We start from the raw sequence: 19,907 nt of genomic DNA on the forward strand, positions 1-19,907 counted from the left end.
TTGAACCAAAGTGTGTTTTACTATGGAGCTATAAGACCCTAAGCAACTTAGGGTCTTGCTAAATTGCTTAGGGCCTTAAGTTGCTGAGGCTGGCCTTAAACCTGTGATCCTTCTGCCTCAGCCTCCTAAGTCCCTGGGATTACAGGTGTGTGCAACTGTACCAAGTTTACAATAACTTTTAAAAGTCCTATCAATTCTACCACACCATTTAAGAATTACTCACACATTCTTCTTCAGTGCACATTCTGTCTGGTTTTGAAAAATGGAACATCGTTTCCTCTCATCTGTGTCAAATCTGTTGAACTCACCCACTGGAATTAACTATTAATACATTTACTATCTAGAATATTTGGATTTCCGTGTCTGATCTTTCTTGTTTGTCTTTTCTGTCTTGCTCATGCTTTTCATGCCCTACTTATTTCTTTAGATACTTTAACACGTTTGTCTTATATTCTCTGTCTGAACATTACAATGTCTGCTGTCTTTCACTGTGGCTTGTTTCCTCATACTATTCTAAGTTTCCCTGGAAGCTCCTGTTTAGTTGATCAGAATTTGTGAGAATCCTGGAAATCCTGGGGTGAAGGTCCATTCTCCCAGAGAACTGGTGTTCATTTTTTCAGGCTTACAGTACTACAAATTTGAACTCCAAATTCAAATGATTCAAATGTTTGAATTTTCAGGAAACACTCTCTTCTTTCCCAAAGCTCAGGCTGGAGGTGTCATTTTTCGTTTGTTTGACAAACTTTTTTTTTTTTTTTAATAGATTGGTCTGTCTTATGCTTCTATCTGCTAATTTTATATAGATCTGAGGATCTTATTTCTTGCATAAATTTTATTTATTTTTGTGGTGCTGGGGACGGAACTGCTAGGCCAGTTGCTCTACCACTGAACCTGACTCAGCCCTTGTACAGATTTTAAACTCAAATCTTTAGGCACTTTACATTAGTGATTCCATCCGGGTTTAAGGCATGTGCATGGGCTTCAGAGCTCAATTATGGCTCTGGCTTCATCCTTTCTCTTCAGATTTGATCCCCAAATTCCTTATGTATTTGCAAGTCTCTAATATTCCCTTGATTCATTTCTTGGGTTTTAAAATCATGTCATCATTATTGAATTATTTTGCCCTACATATTTTTTCAAGAGTAATATTTTCCACTTGCATTTAGTTCTGTAATTGACTATTTATATTTTCAAATCTGAGTTCAGTGTCCATACCAGTCATGACTTCCTAGTTCCAGAGCTAGTTCTGCCTTAAGTCAGTCACAGCACCCTTTCTTTCCTCATTAAAAAGTCAAGGCAGGTATATTTTCTTAAATCTTTTTAAAGAATACCCATCTTTTTTGTAAAGCAAAACCAAAGTAAATTTTTTTTTAAAGTCAGTCAAGTACAACATATTTGAGTTCTAAACCTTTTCCTCAATGAAAACGATTCTATGGCTCATTTTCTACTCTCTTCTGCCACTCAATGTCAGACTTCTGAGGGTAGGATGCTGGGTGTGGCTCAGTGACAGAGATCCTGTCCAGCATGTACAAGGCCTGGGTTCATATGCACAAATGAGGCTGAAGGCAGTCTGTTTCTTTTAAGATATTTTGTCTTTCAAGGTTCTTATGGAAATTTTAACTAATTTTTCTCAAGATTTCCAGCATACATCATTGAAGTAAGTATGACCTTAATTTGCAGTCAGAATCTGGTGAGGTCAGGATATTACATTATATAGTATTTCTAAAAGTGCTCAATGCCAAAACTTTTGAATTCTGAAGAATTTTAGATATTCTTCCTTATTAATCTCACTAGCAAAACTTACCTTCATAAATAAGGCAATGAAAAGATCACAATTTCCAAATTTGTGAAGGCTTAAAACAATGCAAATACACAGAGAAAGTGTGCACAGCGGTGGAAAGATAAATTGGGGATGGTCCCCACAAGTCGGTTTATAGCATGTGAGGGAAGTTAAAACTATAGAATGATTGCTTTTTTTCTTCTTTTAGTTCCACTTATGTATATCTATATTTTGTATATATGACAGATAGCCCAGCAAGATACTTAGTCCTGAGATGCTACACTAGAAGAGAGGAAGCAGGCCACATCCCTGACTAAACTCAAGAGCATGGGCAAGGCATTTCATCTCTCCTGGCCTCTGTTCTGTTCAGTGGTAAAAATGAGAGCTGGAAAGGGCTGATTCTAGGGCCCTTTTCAGCTGCAATAGTTTGTGATTTAAACCAAGACAAATAATTGTACACTTTTAAAAAGATTGACTGTTTTGAGTTGAAGGGCATAAACTATATCTTAGATTGATGTTCCCTAGAGCAACATAGACTTCTGTATCACAAACTAGGTAGTTAAGAAAATATCTGTTGATCATATTGAAATTTCATGTAATTTTTCACTTCAAAGGACCTTTCCAGCTCTACGATTCTATGCTAAAATAGAAATTAAGCTACGCAGTGTGGTTAGACTAATGGTTTTAAATTCAAGGACAGAAGTCTTATCTTTGATCTATGTATTCCTTTTCAAACCTCATATATCCTTCCATAGCACATGACTAAGGAACTATCTTTGGATTATATTTATTTGCTTGATTTTTCAAGTAAATTTCTCAATATTGTAAAACTAATGAATTATTTTCAAAACTCTATATTAATCAAGCTGCTCTACTTTCTATCACCCAAATCTGTTATAAAAAGAAGTGAACAAGATTACTTAAGTGAGCAAAATCCTGATCCTTAATTTTCCTTAATCAGGCTTTTCATTAGCTTTTCCATACTTATATACTAAATTGAAGAATAAAATCATAATCACAATACTAATCCTTTTCATTTATGCTAGTTGTTCCAGGTTTATAGCCTACAATTAGGAAAACATGAATTCAAATCACCTAAGAGACTATACTCATACATCATCACTCACAGCATATGTTCCATTGTTAATTAAACTCATAGTAATTTTGTGAAGAAACCTTTGAGGCACATAGTAAGGAATAAAAAGGTGATGCTCTTTTTTATAAATCTTAAAGTAGTACATAAACAAAATACTAAACATATATGAAATACTAAAGTATTTGCAAGTAGGAAAAGAATGCAAGAAAAAGTAGTTCAATGGCAAAACTTTCCTTTGTATGGGAAATAAAATTCATGTGCACCACATGTAAGCATATGACTCCTATAGAATTGCAGTAAATGCAAACATGTGAGCTGGGGCTGTGGCTCAGTGGTAGAGCGCTTGCCTAGTATGCATGAGGCACTGGGTTTGATTCTCAGCACCACATATAAATAAGTAAATAAAATAAAGGTCCATCAACAACTAATAAAAATATTTAAAAAATACAAACACGTGACTTTGGATCATTCATTTGCACTTTATGCATCCTTTTAATAGAAATTAAATTAGTCACTTAATGTACATAATGTAGTGTCTGTTTTCCAATCTAGTAGCTTTTCAACATTCACTTCTGAGTCTCATGGTAAATGGTTTTCAATATCAGGGTGTGGCTGGATGAGTGAACAGTGTTAGCATCAACTCACTTGACAGGAAATAGAAAGGGTTGGAGTTTATCTGCAGCTAACAGGGAAAGTAAGAAGAAACACAGACCCACAATAGTATCAACATGCATTATTAGGCAAAGATCAGAGTTAACCCAACCCACACAGAGTTCTTCTAAGCTGAGAGTACACACAAAAAGGGATGATTTTATCGAGACCCATAGCCATAGTAGTAAGGTTCATCAGGGCGGAATCCGTAGGCTGTGGCAGGGCGTCCAAGAAGGCCAACTGGTTGGCCAAAGCCATCTATTCCAAGGCTGAAAGAGAAAAAGAAAGCAGCTATGTTTTCCATTACATATCCACAATGCAGGTCAAGTGAGAGGTTGGGAAGTTACACCTCCAAGATTCTCTTTCTAAAAGCAGTGACAGTGATTTTATAGAGATATCATTACAAAGGATTATCATTATTCAAGTTAATATAGTCATTAAAATGTGTATATTTACTTCCAATAAGATGTCAGAAAGAAACCCCTGTCCATCAGGTACTATTTGAAATAAAGTAGAAGAATCAGATTAAAAGAGTTTTATTTAAAAAGGTATTCATAAATGGCTCTTATGACAGAATATGAAAAGATTTTGCATGCTAGCAATGATCAGTAATACACTGCTAGGGAATGATAAAATTAAAAATGTGGTAAAGAGAGTTTAGCTATTTACTATAAGGCCTCTTTTTCATATGAAGATATAGGACTAATTTACTATTTATAGGGACATGCAATTTGAGTTTTAACAGTGAACTCTTATACAGGTCAAATCATATCATAAGTCTGAAAGAATAAGACATGGAATTCTACAAAATTTGACAACTGGCCAGGTTTGATCTTCAAATCCTTCTAATTCCTAATGCAAAAACATACTGAATAGTGTATCTTTCTTTTGAGTGACACCAAGAAGACAATTATAAGTTTTGGTTCCACTTATTCTATGGAAATAAAATAAGCCCAAAGATAACCTTCAGAGTTGGAAAGATATCTGAAGTGCAGATACACTTTATGATTATTAAAAATTCTTCAGTCTATTAGTAAATTATTTAGAAGAAAATCTATTATTCAAAGTACTTTTTAAGGATCAGGGAATCAACACTTAGAAAAATGACAAAAATGCTTATTTTGCCAGGCAAATATAGTAGCTATAACATGCTCATGCACAGCTCATGCAGTGAATGCTAGTGGCTTGATTTCCAGTCAAAGGAAACCATTTATAACATGGAAATGTAAGCTTCAGAAAAAAAGCACATTTAAATGATTCAAGATTATGTGAGATTGTACTAAATGGAAAGATACTTTTCAGCAAAATTTAATGTGATTAAAAATATGTTCACATTGGTGAAAACTTCCTCTCATCATCAAACTGAGATTAAGTTGAAACACTTTAAAAGTAACTCTCAAAAGTAATGTTTTAAGTGACTTGTGCGTGCGTTCATGTGTGTTAGGAGAAAATTAAAGAGTAAATGTAAAGAATCAAAATACATATAAAACATATTGTTCATGTCAATCTACCCCTTGGGGGATAGAATTTCTGAAAGAAAAGTGTCAGGTTATTATTTGTACTGAGTGATTCTAGACAAACCGACATTTTTAGGTTCCTTTATCAAAAACTCTGTGCCCATAATTTGTCAACGTTGGTTGAAATTTTTAAGTCTGCTTTTTATGTAAAAGCAACCCTCCTATTTTGTTTCCATGGGAAGAGAGGTTAAAGAGGGGAAGTTTATTCTAGAGGTATTGGAAAAGCTGTTTCATAGGTTAGTTGAGTCCATAAATTCCTTCTGTTCACTGCTAAGATACCCTGGTTCTTAAAAAATCTGAAGGAAGAGTCAGCTATTGGAAACCTCTCTGGAAACACTGAAGTGAATAAAACTCAGTTATGAAGGGATAATTACACAGCTGCAAGTTTTGCTCAGTCCTCCTTCATCTCTCTGTGTACCACCTGCTTTCAGCCAATCCTTACCTGTTTTTTCCCCACCCCTCCTCTGAGGTTGAAATCAGAAGACCTAGGTTAAACTCAAAGTGATTTTGTCCTCATTTCTCAATGTAGGGGCTATGGTGAGATCTCTGCAGAAGATGGAAACGAGAGGCACATAGTGACCAGTGGGGATATCTGCAAAGGCACCTTCACAGTGAGCCCCACAGAGGGCCTTTTGGCAACACCATTAGGCTCCATCTAAAATCAGATGACCTTTGACCGCCTCACGGGCACACAACAAGGAGCTTTTCAGCTACAATGCTGGTAGGAGAAGCCCAAGAAATTCCTTGGTGACGTGGTTATATATCTATAACCATCAGGAGAATGTGACCTTTTTGGCAGGCTTGTCTGCATGAGGAAGAGGACTTAACAGATTCTCGGAGGCTGAGGCCATTATACAAACTGCTAACTCCCATCTCCTTCTTTAAATTTCTATGGCTAATAGGCAAAATTTTGATGACTGTTTTCCAATGTGGTCTGTCAGCAGAGTGAAGAATAAACTTAAACATTATCTGATTTGCCTGATGGCCTGTTCTTTTCATTGTGAATTAACAAATGGCTATTCTATTTTTTCTTTCTTTTTGAATATGTTAATCACATTATTAGCAAAGCTGTGCACCAAAGTCAGTGAAAGCAAGACTGGCCCTTGAGTACTAATGAGTGAGCTCAGTTCTTGAATATTAGTCTTTAGGCTAACAGTAGCAAAGTTCTCTTTATGCAAGCAATAGCCTACCCAGAGATATCTGTGTGTGTATTACAATGCATGGGGTCAGGTTAACCTTTTTAGCTTCTTATATATCATTTTGGGGAAAATTTCAAGGGATGCAACTGGCCAAAAGTTTTTTAGAATTCATCATACATTACAGATGAACTTCTTGTTTAAAGAATAGAGCCTGGATCAAAACCAAGAAAGCCTAATGATGGGTTTTCCTTTAAACAAAGCAGATAGACTCTTTATGTACTCTCACTGGGGACACTGGGAACCTGGAGCACCAAGGGAGGCATACATGCTTTTCCCTGTGTGACCACTTTGCTACAGCTAAGAGGTGTTATGCTTGGCTCTCTATAGGTGCTCTAATCCTATCTTGCACTGTGTGTCTCCCTTCTGCTCCTAATCTCACAAAAAGTTTTATGTCCTTCTGCATTAGCATATGTACCCACTATACTACTATTTCTTGAGAGGACTACTTATTTTGTATTGTATCACCTTTATTGAACCTTTGAATTGTCAAAATGCAGTATTTTTTCTTGAAAATACCCAATTTTAATCCAAAGAAAATGGTTATGGTTTGTTGTGACAGGCAAGTAAGAATAGTAAGGCCAAAAACATCAATCTGAATTGTACAAGAATGATGGGTTTTGATTACCTAGAAGGAAAAATGAAAATTTCCTTCAAGTGAAAAATTTATACTTAACATCCAATAACAAATATGAAACCATATCTCAAGTTTGTTTTATAAATTTAGAAATCTAATTGACACAGAAAGCACAGACTTAATTTTCTCCATATTTATATGCAACTTAAGGCACATTCTTAACAACATTCGTTAGGATTCTAAGCCTGAGATGATTCACAAGGGTAAAAGGAGCCTGGAAAGGGCGAGTGACGCTCCACATGCAGCACACTACGAGGGAATGGCAGCCAGCGAGGGACCAGCACTCTCAGGCTCTGGACACTCTGCCTGAGTCGACATTCCTGTAGAAAGCAAGAAAATCACCTACCTCTGGCTGTTTGTGAGGCTTAATTAGTGCATATTTGTAAAGCACTTTGAAATCCTTGGATGAAAAGTGCTGCGTAAGTGAAAAGTATCATCATTATTTTATTAAAGTAGATAAGAGCAATACAACTTTCTCTTCTTTAAAATTCCTAAGTCAGCAATATAAATACAGAGCAGGTAATAAATTTATTAGTGGACGTTATAAAAAATGAGATTCTCTCTCATGGACATGCCAAACTGTTGGTGCAAAACTTTCTATACTCATATGAAATCCAGTTTTATCAGTTTTAGAAGTACTCTCTGGACCCATGAGGAGTGTAATTCTTCTTGGATATAACTGCTTCACACCCTCACTCAGTCCTCACAGCATATCTTTATCATCTCATTTGCATGCTAAAATCATTTTGGTTTTCTAGTGTTTACCTTAAAATGAAACTGAAATTAACACCATACTTAAGATGCAGTCTAAAATCAGTACAGAATATGAGATCCAATCTCTGACCCTCTATTAATGTATATGAAAATTGTTCTGTTCTTAAAAATTGTCAGGGAGTCATTAATTATCAAGTTGGCTAACACTGAATGTATAGGTATGGGTATAATTGGATGAGTGTGTGTGTGTGTGTGTGTGTGTGTGTGTGTGTGCGCCTGCGCGCACACCATAATGTCATTTTGTGATTCATAAGGTAATATTAAAGGTCAAAATTATTTTGGAACTTATTTATTTATTTTTTGGTACCAAAGATTTAACCCAGGGGTGCTTTATCACTGAGCTACATTCCTCAAGCTCCAACTCCCATTTTTTGAAACAGGGTCCCACTAACTTGTTTAGGGCCTCATTAAGTTGCTGAGGCTGGCCTTGAACTTGCTATCCTGTCTAAGCCTCCTAAGTGGCTGAAATTATTTTGGGATTGTCAACTGAAAGGACTTGAAATGAGCTGGCTTCATGAGACAAAACTTCTTTGAAGTTTATAAAATTGTATGAAGTGAATTGTTAACAATTTTCTGGAACATTTCATTGTTTTTATTAATTACTCTAATATGCTGAACACAGAATCAAAATCAGTATGTTTATATTCCTAAATAGGTTATTTAATATAATATATGGTAGACACACACACACACACACACACACACACACACACACACACTGCTAGAGAAGAATTTGGGAGGCTAGAATGCCTTCATGGAACACAGCTCCATTTTAATGCACCTATTATCATTTTGCTGACTGTTGTGCTCTCCTACAGAATGTAAGCCCACCAAATGCACAATCTGTCTCGTTCAGCAGTACCTCCCAGTATCCAGCATAGAATCTGACATGGAGGAGACACTCAACAGTGTCTGAATGCATTATCAGATGAGTCTGAGGACAGGTAGGATTTCACAGGTAAAGAGAGAATTGCTGATAGAGTAGTAGCCTGAGCAAGAAAGAGTGGGCCAAAGAACAGCAAAGCACATGTTATGGTGAAGGTCTTAGGCTCAGGATGAAAGCAAGTGATGGGAAAGCAAGGTAGGAAGGGAGGCAAGGACCAGACACTGGAACTCTTCACAAACAATGCCAAGAACTATATGCTTTCTAAGAGATGCTGGTGGTTTTTAAGAAAGAGAACAAACTAATTCTGTGTTTAGAAATTTATCTGTTGGGGCTGGGGATGTGGCTCAAGCGGTGGCGCGCTCGCCTGGCATGCGTGCGGCCCGGGTTCGATCCTCAGCACCACATACAAACAAAGATGCTGTACCCCCCGATTACTAAATAATAAATATTTTTAAAAAAAGAAATTTATCTGTGGTAGGAAAGGAGGTTGAGAGTCAGAAGCCTAGAAAATATTTAAGACACTATTCTGGAAGTTCAAATGTGAAGTACTGAGAACCTAGAAAGAGGCACTGGCAGAAAAGCAGTGACCAACTATGCTACACTTCACAATAAAGAATGTAATTTTTTTTTTTGTTTGAAAATTTTTTGTTTGAACTAACAGTGAAGAAGAAAAATTTCAAAACTAGGTGAAAATTTTCAAGATTACTGATAATTAGAATGAAACAGTTTTTGCCCCTTTAGTACAGGAAAATGCTTCATCAAACTAAGAGACTGGTATTTCACGTAGATAAAATCTGATAGGGCTGGGGTTGTAGATCAGTGGTGAAGCGCTTGCCCTAGCATGTGTAAGGCACTGGGTTCAATCCTCAGCACATAAAATAAGTAAGTAAATAAAATAAAGGTTTTGTGTCCATCTAAACTAAAAATATTTTTTTAAAAAGCCATGTGCAGACAAAATTTAAAAAAAAATTTGATAGAAGCTATATTCTGTTTAACAGGAAGAAAAAATCTTTCTGAAATTCTTAGTAAGCAGAGCACAAGTGTAGGTTGAATAAGATAATGTCTATAAAGATAATACCTGACATTCCTAAAGCGATGATTATTGAGATCTAAATGCTTGTAATTTACAAAATAACCACTAGATGGAGAGCTTGTCTTAACACTGAATACCTACTATGTATTTCTAATTTTAAAACAAGGCTTATCAAATTCAAATTTCTCTGCCCTTAGATAATCAATGTCTTCATTTTATTAACGTGAAATAACTTAAATAGAAATACCTATATTTAAAAAACTTGTGTAAGTTGGTGCCTAGGAAAATAGAAAAGATGCCAATTGTCAAAGACACCAAAACCACAATGTATATTAAAGTACTAACATCATAGCATGGCTTATAAGATCTTCACTGAACTACATAAATGACCTCTTTTCTGGTTTCTATAAATTCACTTGTAATAAATGTATATATTTTGAGTTGCTCAAAGGCATTATTTATTACTTTGAATTTGAACAAAAGTATTATTGAGAAAATGAAATCTAAGAGCACACAGCTAAAGAGGCTTTTAAATGGGTTTCACCAATATAGATCAAGTTTAGATGTCATTTTCCTTTTAGTTTTTATTCTTATTCTTCATATGCTTAATCATAAGCTTTTTTTAATTATGGTAAAACTAAATATCTAAATCATCTTGAAGAATCAAATTCTTAGTGAGGTCAAACTAATAATTTTCCAAAAACCAAGGGAAAATTATATGAATGGTAGGAAGCTGAATCTAAAGTACTCATCTGGAGTTTATTAAAGTTTTTTTAAACAGATATCTGTCAGTCAGTCTAAAAGAAAAAAGCACCACCTTGGAGACAGATCCTTTCAATTTAGTTACTATGCTGAGATGCTCCAGATAAAAACTAATTTGTACTAATCATTCAGGGAGCATATGTAAAAATAGTCACTGATTTATTCCAAATGGCAAAGAAAGCCCATTTCTCTCTCTTTTAATATCAATTTACACCTCTTCTTATATACCTTAATTGTTTGTTCATCTAGAGTCTCTTTTAATGATTATATTTCTTAACGGGGAGAAATGTCATCGGTGGTATCTTAAATAGTACATTTTATAGTCCCATTGAGACTCCTCTTCTTCTATTTGAATAGAACCTAGAGGTGCTCTACCATGGAACCTTTTTATTTCTTATCTTGAGACAGGGATCACTAGGTTGCCCAGGCTGGCCCTAAGCTCCCAATCCTCCTGCTCCAGCCTCCCCAGTAGCTGTGATTACACTCAAGCACCACTCACCTGATCTGAGATTCTGAACTCTAGCTCTTGGGTGCCCTATGTCTTACCGTGTCTGATAATTCTCCTTCATGATGGTCCTTTCTTCACATGCTTTGTAATTTTCTTATTGTGCAGTCGATTTCAGTTTTTGTTGCTGTTTCCTGTCTGTTGGCCCTTGAGCTGTGGAATATTTCTACAGGGATTTTCAGTATTTGTTTATAATGTACCAGGGACTGTCAGACATTGACCTGTTAATTTCTTGACTTGGGGATCCCTGCACTAGATGCACAGGATGGATTCACAATCCACTCATGTGATGGAGCCAGCTCGAGGGTTTCTCTTTCTCAGGGGTGTCTGTCCTCTCTACTGAAGGCTTGGGGCACAAGACAAGTTTTGACCACTTCTCTAGGGTGATGAATTAAAATTATCTAGTCCTTTCAGCTGGTAAGAAAAAAAGCAGCCTTTTGAAGTTCCAAGCTTTATAAAAGGGATTCATTTATATCTTCTAGTATCATATAACCTGTACCTATTTCAATACTCTGGTGGATGGTTATTTTATTTTTTGATACCTGGAGTTTTCTCATCTTTCTTGGGAACTTGGTCATGTATTGCAACTGTCTGTTGAAACCACCATTTCTACCTATCTGTGTAGGAGCTCAGTGCCATCTTGCTGGAAGTCTTATCTTTTTTTTTTTTTATTGTTACTTATCTGCTCTGCACATTCAAGAAAAAACTTATAAACCATGTATTCTTATGACTCAAAACTGGCTTTCTTGAAGCAAACAATGACTTGAAAGAAATAATTGGAACTACTAGAAGGTATTTTATTTGTCCTTACCTGTAGCTGTTAACAGAAACAATACTCTAATAGGTGCCCAATGGGAGTCATCTGATATGATTATGAAGTTGAAGTGACCTATAATGACCTCAGGCTCTCTGGTATCTCTAGTCATTTTTAACTTACACTTCTTCACTTAAGTATAAGGACTTCTTGAAACTGGCAGTTCTAATACAGGCACTGCTTCACTTCATGCCACCAAATGTTAAAGGAACTTACCCAGAGGCTCAAAAACCTCTGGGTCACTAAACTTAGTCATTAGCACCTCTTTTAAATAATTGTTTGTCTGTTCCTGGTTCAATATTTATATAATCTGTCATAATACCTGGGTTTTCTAAGATAACTGCTGTAGGCTTAAAGTAGAGAACATCAAGTTAGGAGCAGTGTTTTCTCAGTGATAGTTTAACCATACTGTCTGGGACAGAGTGAGTTAAATCCTGAACACCACAACTAATTACTATGTAATGCTAACCTTAGTGCTGGTTCATTTTGAGACTCTTTAAAATATGAACTGTGTATTTTACCCCTATGCACTTTCTTAATGATTTGTTTTTTTAGACTGAAATCACTTCCAGCCATCACTTATACTCTTGGTCTCTACATATGCACTTCTGCAAGCACAAATATTTCTTTTTCCTATTGGTCTGCCAGCCCTGTCAGAGCAAATTTCACTTTAAACTAAATGCTATGATACTTAAAACCTCTTGGATTACTCAGACTGCTAGTGTGATCTATGACCTTCCAAGAATGACAGCTGAACTTTCCAATTTGCTTATACTGCTTGGGGAACTAGCAAGCACATGCCAAAAAGGAAAATGTTTCTGATGTTGAGCAGAGAGGAGAGTTCTTGTTGGAGGCAAGGGCAGGAGACTGAAAAATACTAATAAGAAATGAAAAGAAACTAAACATGCCGTAAAGTCAAATACCTCAAACATAATTCAAAAGTTAATGCTAGTACTAAAAACTCTTTAGCTGGACTAACCAGTTAAAATATGAATAATGACCTTTAGTTACTGTGATTTAAGCACCAAACAGAATCTCAGTCATAATGCCCTACTGGAATGAACAAGTTCAAAAACTGAATAGAATCTAAAATTATCGTAACTATATTAAAAAGGGCTGTATCAATTTCCTTTTTTTCTTTATAAAACAGAAATCTGTCATGTGAACAAAATCAAACAGGTAATATGGCCATTTAACATGCATGCCAGCTCTATTGACACAATATCATTCTCTCAAATAAAAAAATAATGTTAATTTTTTGTTAATATGCATGTCTCCAAAGTTCTTTTACTACCTTACATTAGAGATAGTTTGCCTTAAAAAAACCCTCAGAAATTTATCAAATTTAAGATGCTAATGTTTCTAATTTATTTCTAGTCCCTTCATTTGCTTTGATTTTTTGGCTAACTAACAGACAAATTATGTTTGTCAGATAAAAATCAAGCAGTGGTTGATGGATACTTTTCCAAAATTAAGGATAATAGAAGCTCAACACTTTTTTTTTTTTTTTTTTTTTTGGTGCTGGGGATCAAACCCATGCAGGAAGTGGTCCATCATTGAGTTACATCCCCAGTCCTATTTTCCTGTTTTTTTAAACTTTTTTTTTTTAGTTGTCGATGGACATTTATTTTAATTATTTATATGTGGTGCTGAGAATTCAACTCAGTGCCTCACATCTGCTAGGCAAGCGCTCTACCACTGAGATACCCAGTCCTATTTAAACACATTAAAGTGCATGTATATATATATATATATATATATATATATACATACATACACATATATATATTTTTTTCATGTGGACCAAGGCATATCCGAAACATCAGGGGTTACAACCAGCTTGGGAATTCTTCCCTAACCCACCCTTGCCACAGATGATTCATAGTGGGGTAAAGTGCATATTTTTAAAAGGCTAGACATGAATATTTAAATTTTGATTCTAAATAAGTTTATAATTACAAATATACAAAAAAAGCATTTCCTTGTCTTATTAGGATACTTTGAAAGATCCATGTTGGGAGAGGTTATTTGGTTACTTTTCAGCCATTAATTTAGTAGTTCCATAATAATATTTCAGATAAAAGTTTCAAATATTTAGCATCCTCTACAGACTTTAGGATCTCAGAATATAGTATAACATATTAGTAGTGTATTTAGCACTAGAATAGGTGCTAAAGTAAATTTCCACATCTGTCTCATAGCTTTCTGGTTCCTTATGAATATATTTCACCGTTACATTATATGCTTATTAAAAAATAAGGAAATCCATATTGTGCTTAGACCTAAGGCTAATAAATAGGTAGTTTAATCACAAGTCTTCTGATGATGAAGTAAGGTGTTGCTCTATCATCTTTAAAGAACAGGGCTAAGCACCCTTTGGGTATAGACTGTTTGTATGAAGCAAATTCAGTGCAGACTTAGAATGTGAAAGTATGTGATTCTAACAAATGTTTTTCTTACTCATATCTTATTACCGCATCTTAAAATTATTTTTAAAGGGCATAATGAAGCACTATACTATTTTTTCCTTATCATTTATGTATGGGCAGTTTCCCCTTAGGAATAGCAATTAATTTTCTTAAATGCAGCACAATTAATTTGAAAATTAGCTTACTAACAACTCTTGAATTTTATCAAAGTTAGTGGAGTGCAATGACTTTGGAATAAGGGTCTGGATGGGATTCTGTCTCTACTGATATGACTTGTTAACATTCCATATCTGTAACTTTCTTTGTCATGGTTTTAATCTTTATAAAATAATGGCTATCACTTTTAATATTTCTATACACTGAACTTATCATATTTCCAAATTTCTTACAAGATTAATATGCTCTTATAGTATATGTGGTGTTGCTGTTGTTACAACATATGAAAGTGATGGAGCCTTCCTTAAAAATGCTTAGGCGATTCTGAATCCTGTCGTACAGTGCAGACAGACATTCTAGCATACTTGGCAGGTTTCTTACATTCACTTCCTGTTTGCCTCTACAGGGCTCTTACATAAGTCATAGAGACTTATACCTACACATAGGCATACTAATTACCATTCACTAAAATAATGCCATGGCCAATCACCTTCCTTTTACCATAGTGAGACTGGACTGCTCGTATAAATAAAGTTATTCAGTCAAAACCCTTCAGATTCTATGTCATCATTAATGCAAATGATACAACACCTTAAAGGGACAAAACAACAGGGAATGCTATTTGTGTGCTTTTTCATCTTATTCTATATTCTGTGAATTTATTTTTAAAATAGTAAATTAAGGTTAAGGTTTTTTAGTTATCTCTCACAAACCACCATTTCCCACAATGTACACATTTCTGTACTTAGGCTTACTGCTAGCATTGGTTTCTCTTAGACAGGTCGCGAGAATGTTTAGGGTGGAGTATTTTCATTTTGTGATGTCCGTTGTCTTTGGGGTTGTGCCAACCTGAGGATCTGAAAACTTATAAGCAAGCTGGGCAACTCTGATGGTTCTTCAGGGTGATGAGAATGCACTGCACATTGGGAGGATCTGGGTTTTAGGCAGTATTCCATATCAGTGTAGAAGTCTACCTATAGTAGTTGTTTCAGGTATGTAGGGCAAGGAAAATACTGGTTCTGTTTAAAGTGACTATGGTGTCTACCCTGCTGTTGGTCAAGAGTCCCCCTTCTCCAGACACGCATTTGTGTGCATGTATGTGTATGTATGTACCTACCTATCTACCTACCTAAAATGAAGAGTCAGTTTCTACTCTGAGAATGTTTCGCTCGTGAGATAGGAGGCTTAGAAATCAACATGTACAACCAACTTCTTGATATAGTGGCTCTCCTAAATCTCAAAATTATCCAAATTATATATTTTAGGACATTGACATGTTTTAAAAGGGGCTATTTTTCTATTATAAGTCACAACAAGCTGTTGCTGGAGTAATCCTTCTAAACTGCTTATTATGATAATGAAGCATCTAAACTGTAATAGATTACTAGACCTATAACTTTAGTAGGTCGTATTTCAAAGATACTGTGATTCTTTGTTAGTATTGCCCTAATTAGCTTAAAATTCCATAAAATTTAAAAAATAAAATTTACCACATTATATAATTAGATTGTTGTTTTTCTGTAAAATACTAAATGTCTACATGTTCCTGTAATAGAAATAATTTAATGAAAGACAACACTCCAAATAACATATTCTTCAAGTGAAAAGGGGGAAGGGTTTCATTATTTAAGGTAATATGGCATTCTTTTCTAAAGATCACTAATTGTTTCCTCTAAAAATTAAGCAAAATTAAAACACACTTAAGAGACTTATTCTACTGAAGACATACATTTACTCTAGGTGTGGGAATAACACAAAAGTGGGTAGGAAATGTAAAACACCTTTGATACTAATGCCGTGCTTAGTGTTATTTCTTTTTCTAAACCTGGTAATACCACTATCCTGAAATATTTTTTTAAAAAATGAAAGTTGAAGTAAGGGATAATAAGTAGGATGCTTGAATATATACAAAAAATTATATCTTAACCCTACACTACAAGCTTCTTAGAAGGAAAGGGATAGTTTCTTCCCGGGCTCCCACCCCAGTGCTTGTCAATTAAAAAGGTCCTGGGTAAAGGAAAGTTTAAGTGTTATAACATAAGTGCATACCTTTACCTTGATTCTTTACCTTATGCTCCATAAAGTTAATTTCAATTGTCATCATAGAAACTTTTAAAAATATAAGTTAAAAGTATCTTTTGGAAATCACAGAAACAGCAAAAACACCAAAACCCATCAGCATGTATGCTATACTTCTGATTTATTACCAACCATAATCTGGTAATAGGGAAGAAATAAGGCCAAGGAAACCTTTTATTCATTTTAAGTATTGGGTAGAATTTGTTGCTATAGAATTTATGCTACTTAACAATAAAAAGTAATATAAATTTCTTTAATATTCTGGTTTCAGCACTGTTCTCTAAAGATACAACTTTAAAAATTATTAAAAGAATTTTAGTCTAGTGATTTAAGTATGGAGGCATCATTCCTCCAGATACAACAAAACTGAAAAAAAAAATTTAGCAAGTCAGCAATGAGATTGGCTCTAACTGAATCAAGTGACATCTGAACATACACTACTCATCTTTCTGCATGAAAAACTTGTATTTCAGATATATAACTCCAGGAAAATAATTATTTTGCAATTCTAAATAGGTAGTTGGTTATTGCCATTACTGATAAGATTTTTTTCTTATAATTTTTAAAAATGTACAAATGCATATTGTACATTTTTTGGGAATATACTTTGTAATGCTATGTGTGATTTTTCTGCAGGTTGATAACTTTGCTTGAAGTAGATTTTTCTTTAAAAAGATGAACAGTTATGTGGAGACTTCAAAAGTATTTTCCTGTGCTCCTCATGGAAATTGGATGCAAAGATTTTTGCGGCATGGCAAAGCTTTACCGTTGGTTGTTACTGACGTGTAAACATTTCCAGGCTTTCAGCATGCTGTGTACTCCCTATTTTTTTTTGCATCTGCATGACACAAAACTCTGGGGCTCCTGATCTAGAACTGGAAGTCTAGAAACAGAGTCAAAGAATGACCAAGAATTTTTCTACTAACATCATTTCTTCCTTTGCTGTGAAATAATAGATTAAATGTAAATTTAATAAATTCTTTAAAAAATAGTTCACATTGAAAATCAAATGGAAATGCAGTGAGGCATGTCTGTGTTTGAATACTGGCTCTGATCTTCACAATTCAGTTATTACACAAATACCTACTCAGAGTTTAGGGTGTGTCAGGTACGTGGATACAACTTTGAACAAGATTGTCAAGGTTCTAGTCCTTTTAGAAATCATATTCTTATGGAAGGAAGAAGACTAACAAGAGAACAAAGAAACCATTAGGATATATGGAGAAAAAGGGTCTTCTTTGAAGATTTTGTGAGGAAAAGACTCTAAGAAAGTAGTATTTGAGCTGAGATTTGAAACATAAGCAGCAGCAAGTTATCTTACAAGTATGAAGATTATTCAAGCTAAGTACAAAGGTGAAAAAGTGAAAAAGACTTGGCAAGGGAGGAAGAGAAAGCAGCCTGGGGTGAGCAACTGGGTCACTTGAAGGTGAGACTGGAGAAGCAGTAAGTGTCAAACAAAGTAGGATGGTACAGAACAAGGTAAGAAGTCTGCATCTGATTACAGGGCAGGGGAAGCCAGGAAGGCAGGTGGGAGGCACATCACTGATACTTTAAAGACATGATAACTACCATGAAAAAACAAAAAAAGGAATGTGAGGGAGGGTGAGTGCAGAAGCAGGCCAATCAGTTTCCAGGCTCAGGAGTTGAGGTAACAGATGGCAACTTGGACTAGGGGTCAATGGTGGGAATGAAATTACCAAATCTGAGACAGTCTAGATAGGAAAAAATAGGACTCGCAGATGGTCTGCACTGTGGAAAGAAGGTAATCAGGAGGAAAAGGGAAGAAGTGAGGAAGCCTCCTAAGTTTATGGCTAGAACAACCTGGTGGATAGTGGTGACATTTACTGAGATAGGATGATTAGGAGATGATTAGGAAAGGAACCTATTTATATGGGGAAAACTAGCAAGTTAATAACTTTTTTTGGGGGGGGGCAGGACTGGGGACTGAATCCAGGGCCTCATACATGCTAGGCAAATGCTCTACCACTGAGTCACACCCCCTGCCCAACAATTGAAAAATTTATTAAACATTCAATTGAATATGCCAAATAACAAGAGGGATAAGAATGGTGTCTCAGCTAAAGAATATAAGCTTAAGACAGTGTTTAAGCCCTCGGGATCTGGATGAAATCCCAGAGGTGGTGGGTATAGTTAGAACCGACGATGTCCCCCAAATAGGGTATGGATAGAGAATACAGCAACCAGCATCTAATCATAGAAAAGAGAAGAGCCAGCAAAGATCACTGAAAAGGAATGAGGGCTTAGAATAAAAGCCAGGAAAATGATGTGTTTTGAGAGCTGAAAGAAAGGAGTTGTAAAAAGCAGGGCTTGGATAACTGTCAAAAACTAGTGAGCACTAAAGATGAGAATGGCCCATTAGATGTGGCAATAGGAAAACTACTGGTGATTATTACAAGCCCTCTGTGGGCTATGTGTGGACTAGGTTGTGCATAGTAGCCTTCTGAGGGGATAAGTCTGGCACTGGGAACTCCCTGGGGGCACTCCCCACAGGGATTGACCTTCTGATGTTGGTGAACCTTTGCCCTCCTCAAGCTCTACCTAAGATCCCACACAGACCCTGAAATGGGTGTGACCTGACAAGATGTCAATCAACCTGTTGACTGCAAGACATCACAAAGCAAGACTCCACCCTTGAAACCTTACCCCTGCCTTTGATGTACTCCCTTAAATAAACCACCAGAGTCATTTTGTCTTTGTCTAGTTCAAGAACCCATGTGGACTAGATCTATCAGGGGCTTTGCTTTTGTAAATATATTTCTGAGTGTTTGTGTTTTATTATTTGTTAATTATTTGAGATCTTAAAATTTAGGATGGCTTAATTATTTGAGATATTAAGGTTTAGGGTGGCTATTTAGGGTGGCTTGGATTCCTTGGCAGAAGAACCCCCCAATGAGATGCTGGCCTTCCCCTAGAAAGGTGGTTTTGACAATACTGGAGAAGCTGGATGAAGAGTGAATGGAAGTCTTTTGAGGAAGTGAGAAATGGGCAATTGTTGGAATGTTATGTGGAGCCAAAGAGAGTTTAAATTAGGAGATTCCAAATTATGTGTATATGCTGAGAATGGTACGGTAGAGGGAAAAAGACTTAAGACATGAAAGAAGTCCTTGATAAAGCAAGAGGAATGGGGTCCAGGGTAAAAATATTTTGACTGATTAGACTTTGAAAAAAAGGACACTTCTTTCACTGTAACAGAAGGGAAGAACAAAAGGTGGGTAAAAAATAAGTTTATGGACTGGGCAAACTGCTTAACTATAAGCTCTGTTTTCTTAACAATCCCTGCCTGGTACTCAATATATTTTAACAAATATCATCATCATTATTAATAAACATATCTCAGATCATAGACAGATTTGAAACCATTTAGGAACTGACATTTCAATTAATACAATTAGAATAAAGATTAAGTCTATATGGCACTGAAGCCTGCTTTGTTTCTATTCCTTTCCAATAATTTCACTTGAAACTTGCCGGTTCATGTTCCAAAAATATAAAGTCTTTTGAGCTGCTTCACTTGTTTTAAGATTTGTTTTCTTTTTCTTTCTTCTTCTTCTTCTTTTTTTTTTTTTTTTTT

General features: G+C 35.5%; 1 protein-coding gene across 3 annotated transcripts in view; it reads right to left on the reverse strand.

Moving 5' to 3' along the window:
• Window positions 1–3,335: 3,335 nt before the first annotated feature.
• Window positions 3,336–19,907, reverse strand: part of Kifap3 (kinesin associated protein 3) — a 134,748-nt gene continuing 118,176 nt past the window's right edge. For 2 of the 3 annotated variants that reach the window (XM_078022284.1, XM_078022286.1), the window contains exon 20: window positions 3,336–3,796. In XM_078022284.1, coding sequence (XP_077878410.1) covers window positions 3,688–3,796 — 109 coding nt within the window. In that variant the 3' untranslated portion in view covers window positions 3,336–3,687. Of the gene's footprint in view, window positions 3,797–7,223; window positions 7,293–19,907 lie in introns of all 3 variants that reach the window. The other variant, XM_078022285.1, reaches the window with a different exon arrangement.

Source organism: Ictidomys tridecemlineatus, chromosome 10, assembly GCF_052094955.1.
Source record: "Ictidomys tridecemlineatus isolate mIctTri1 chromosome 10, mIctTri1.hap1, whole genome shotgun sequence".
Lineage (NCBI taxonomy): Eukaryota > Metazoa > Chordata > Mammalia > Rodentia > Sciuridae > Ictidomys > Ictidomys tridecemlineatus.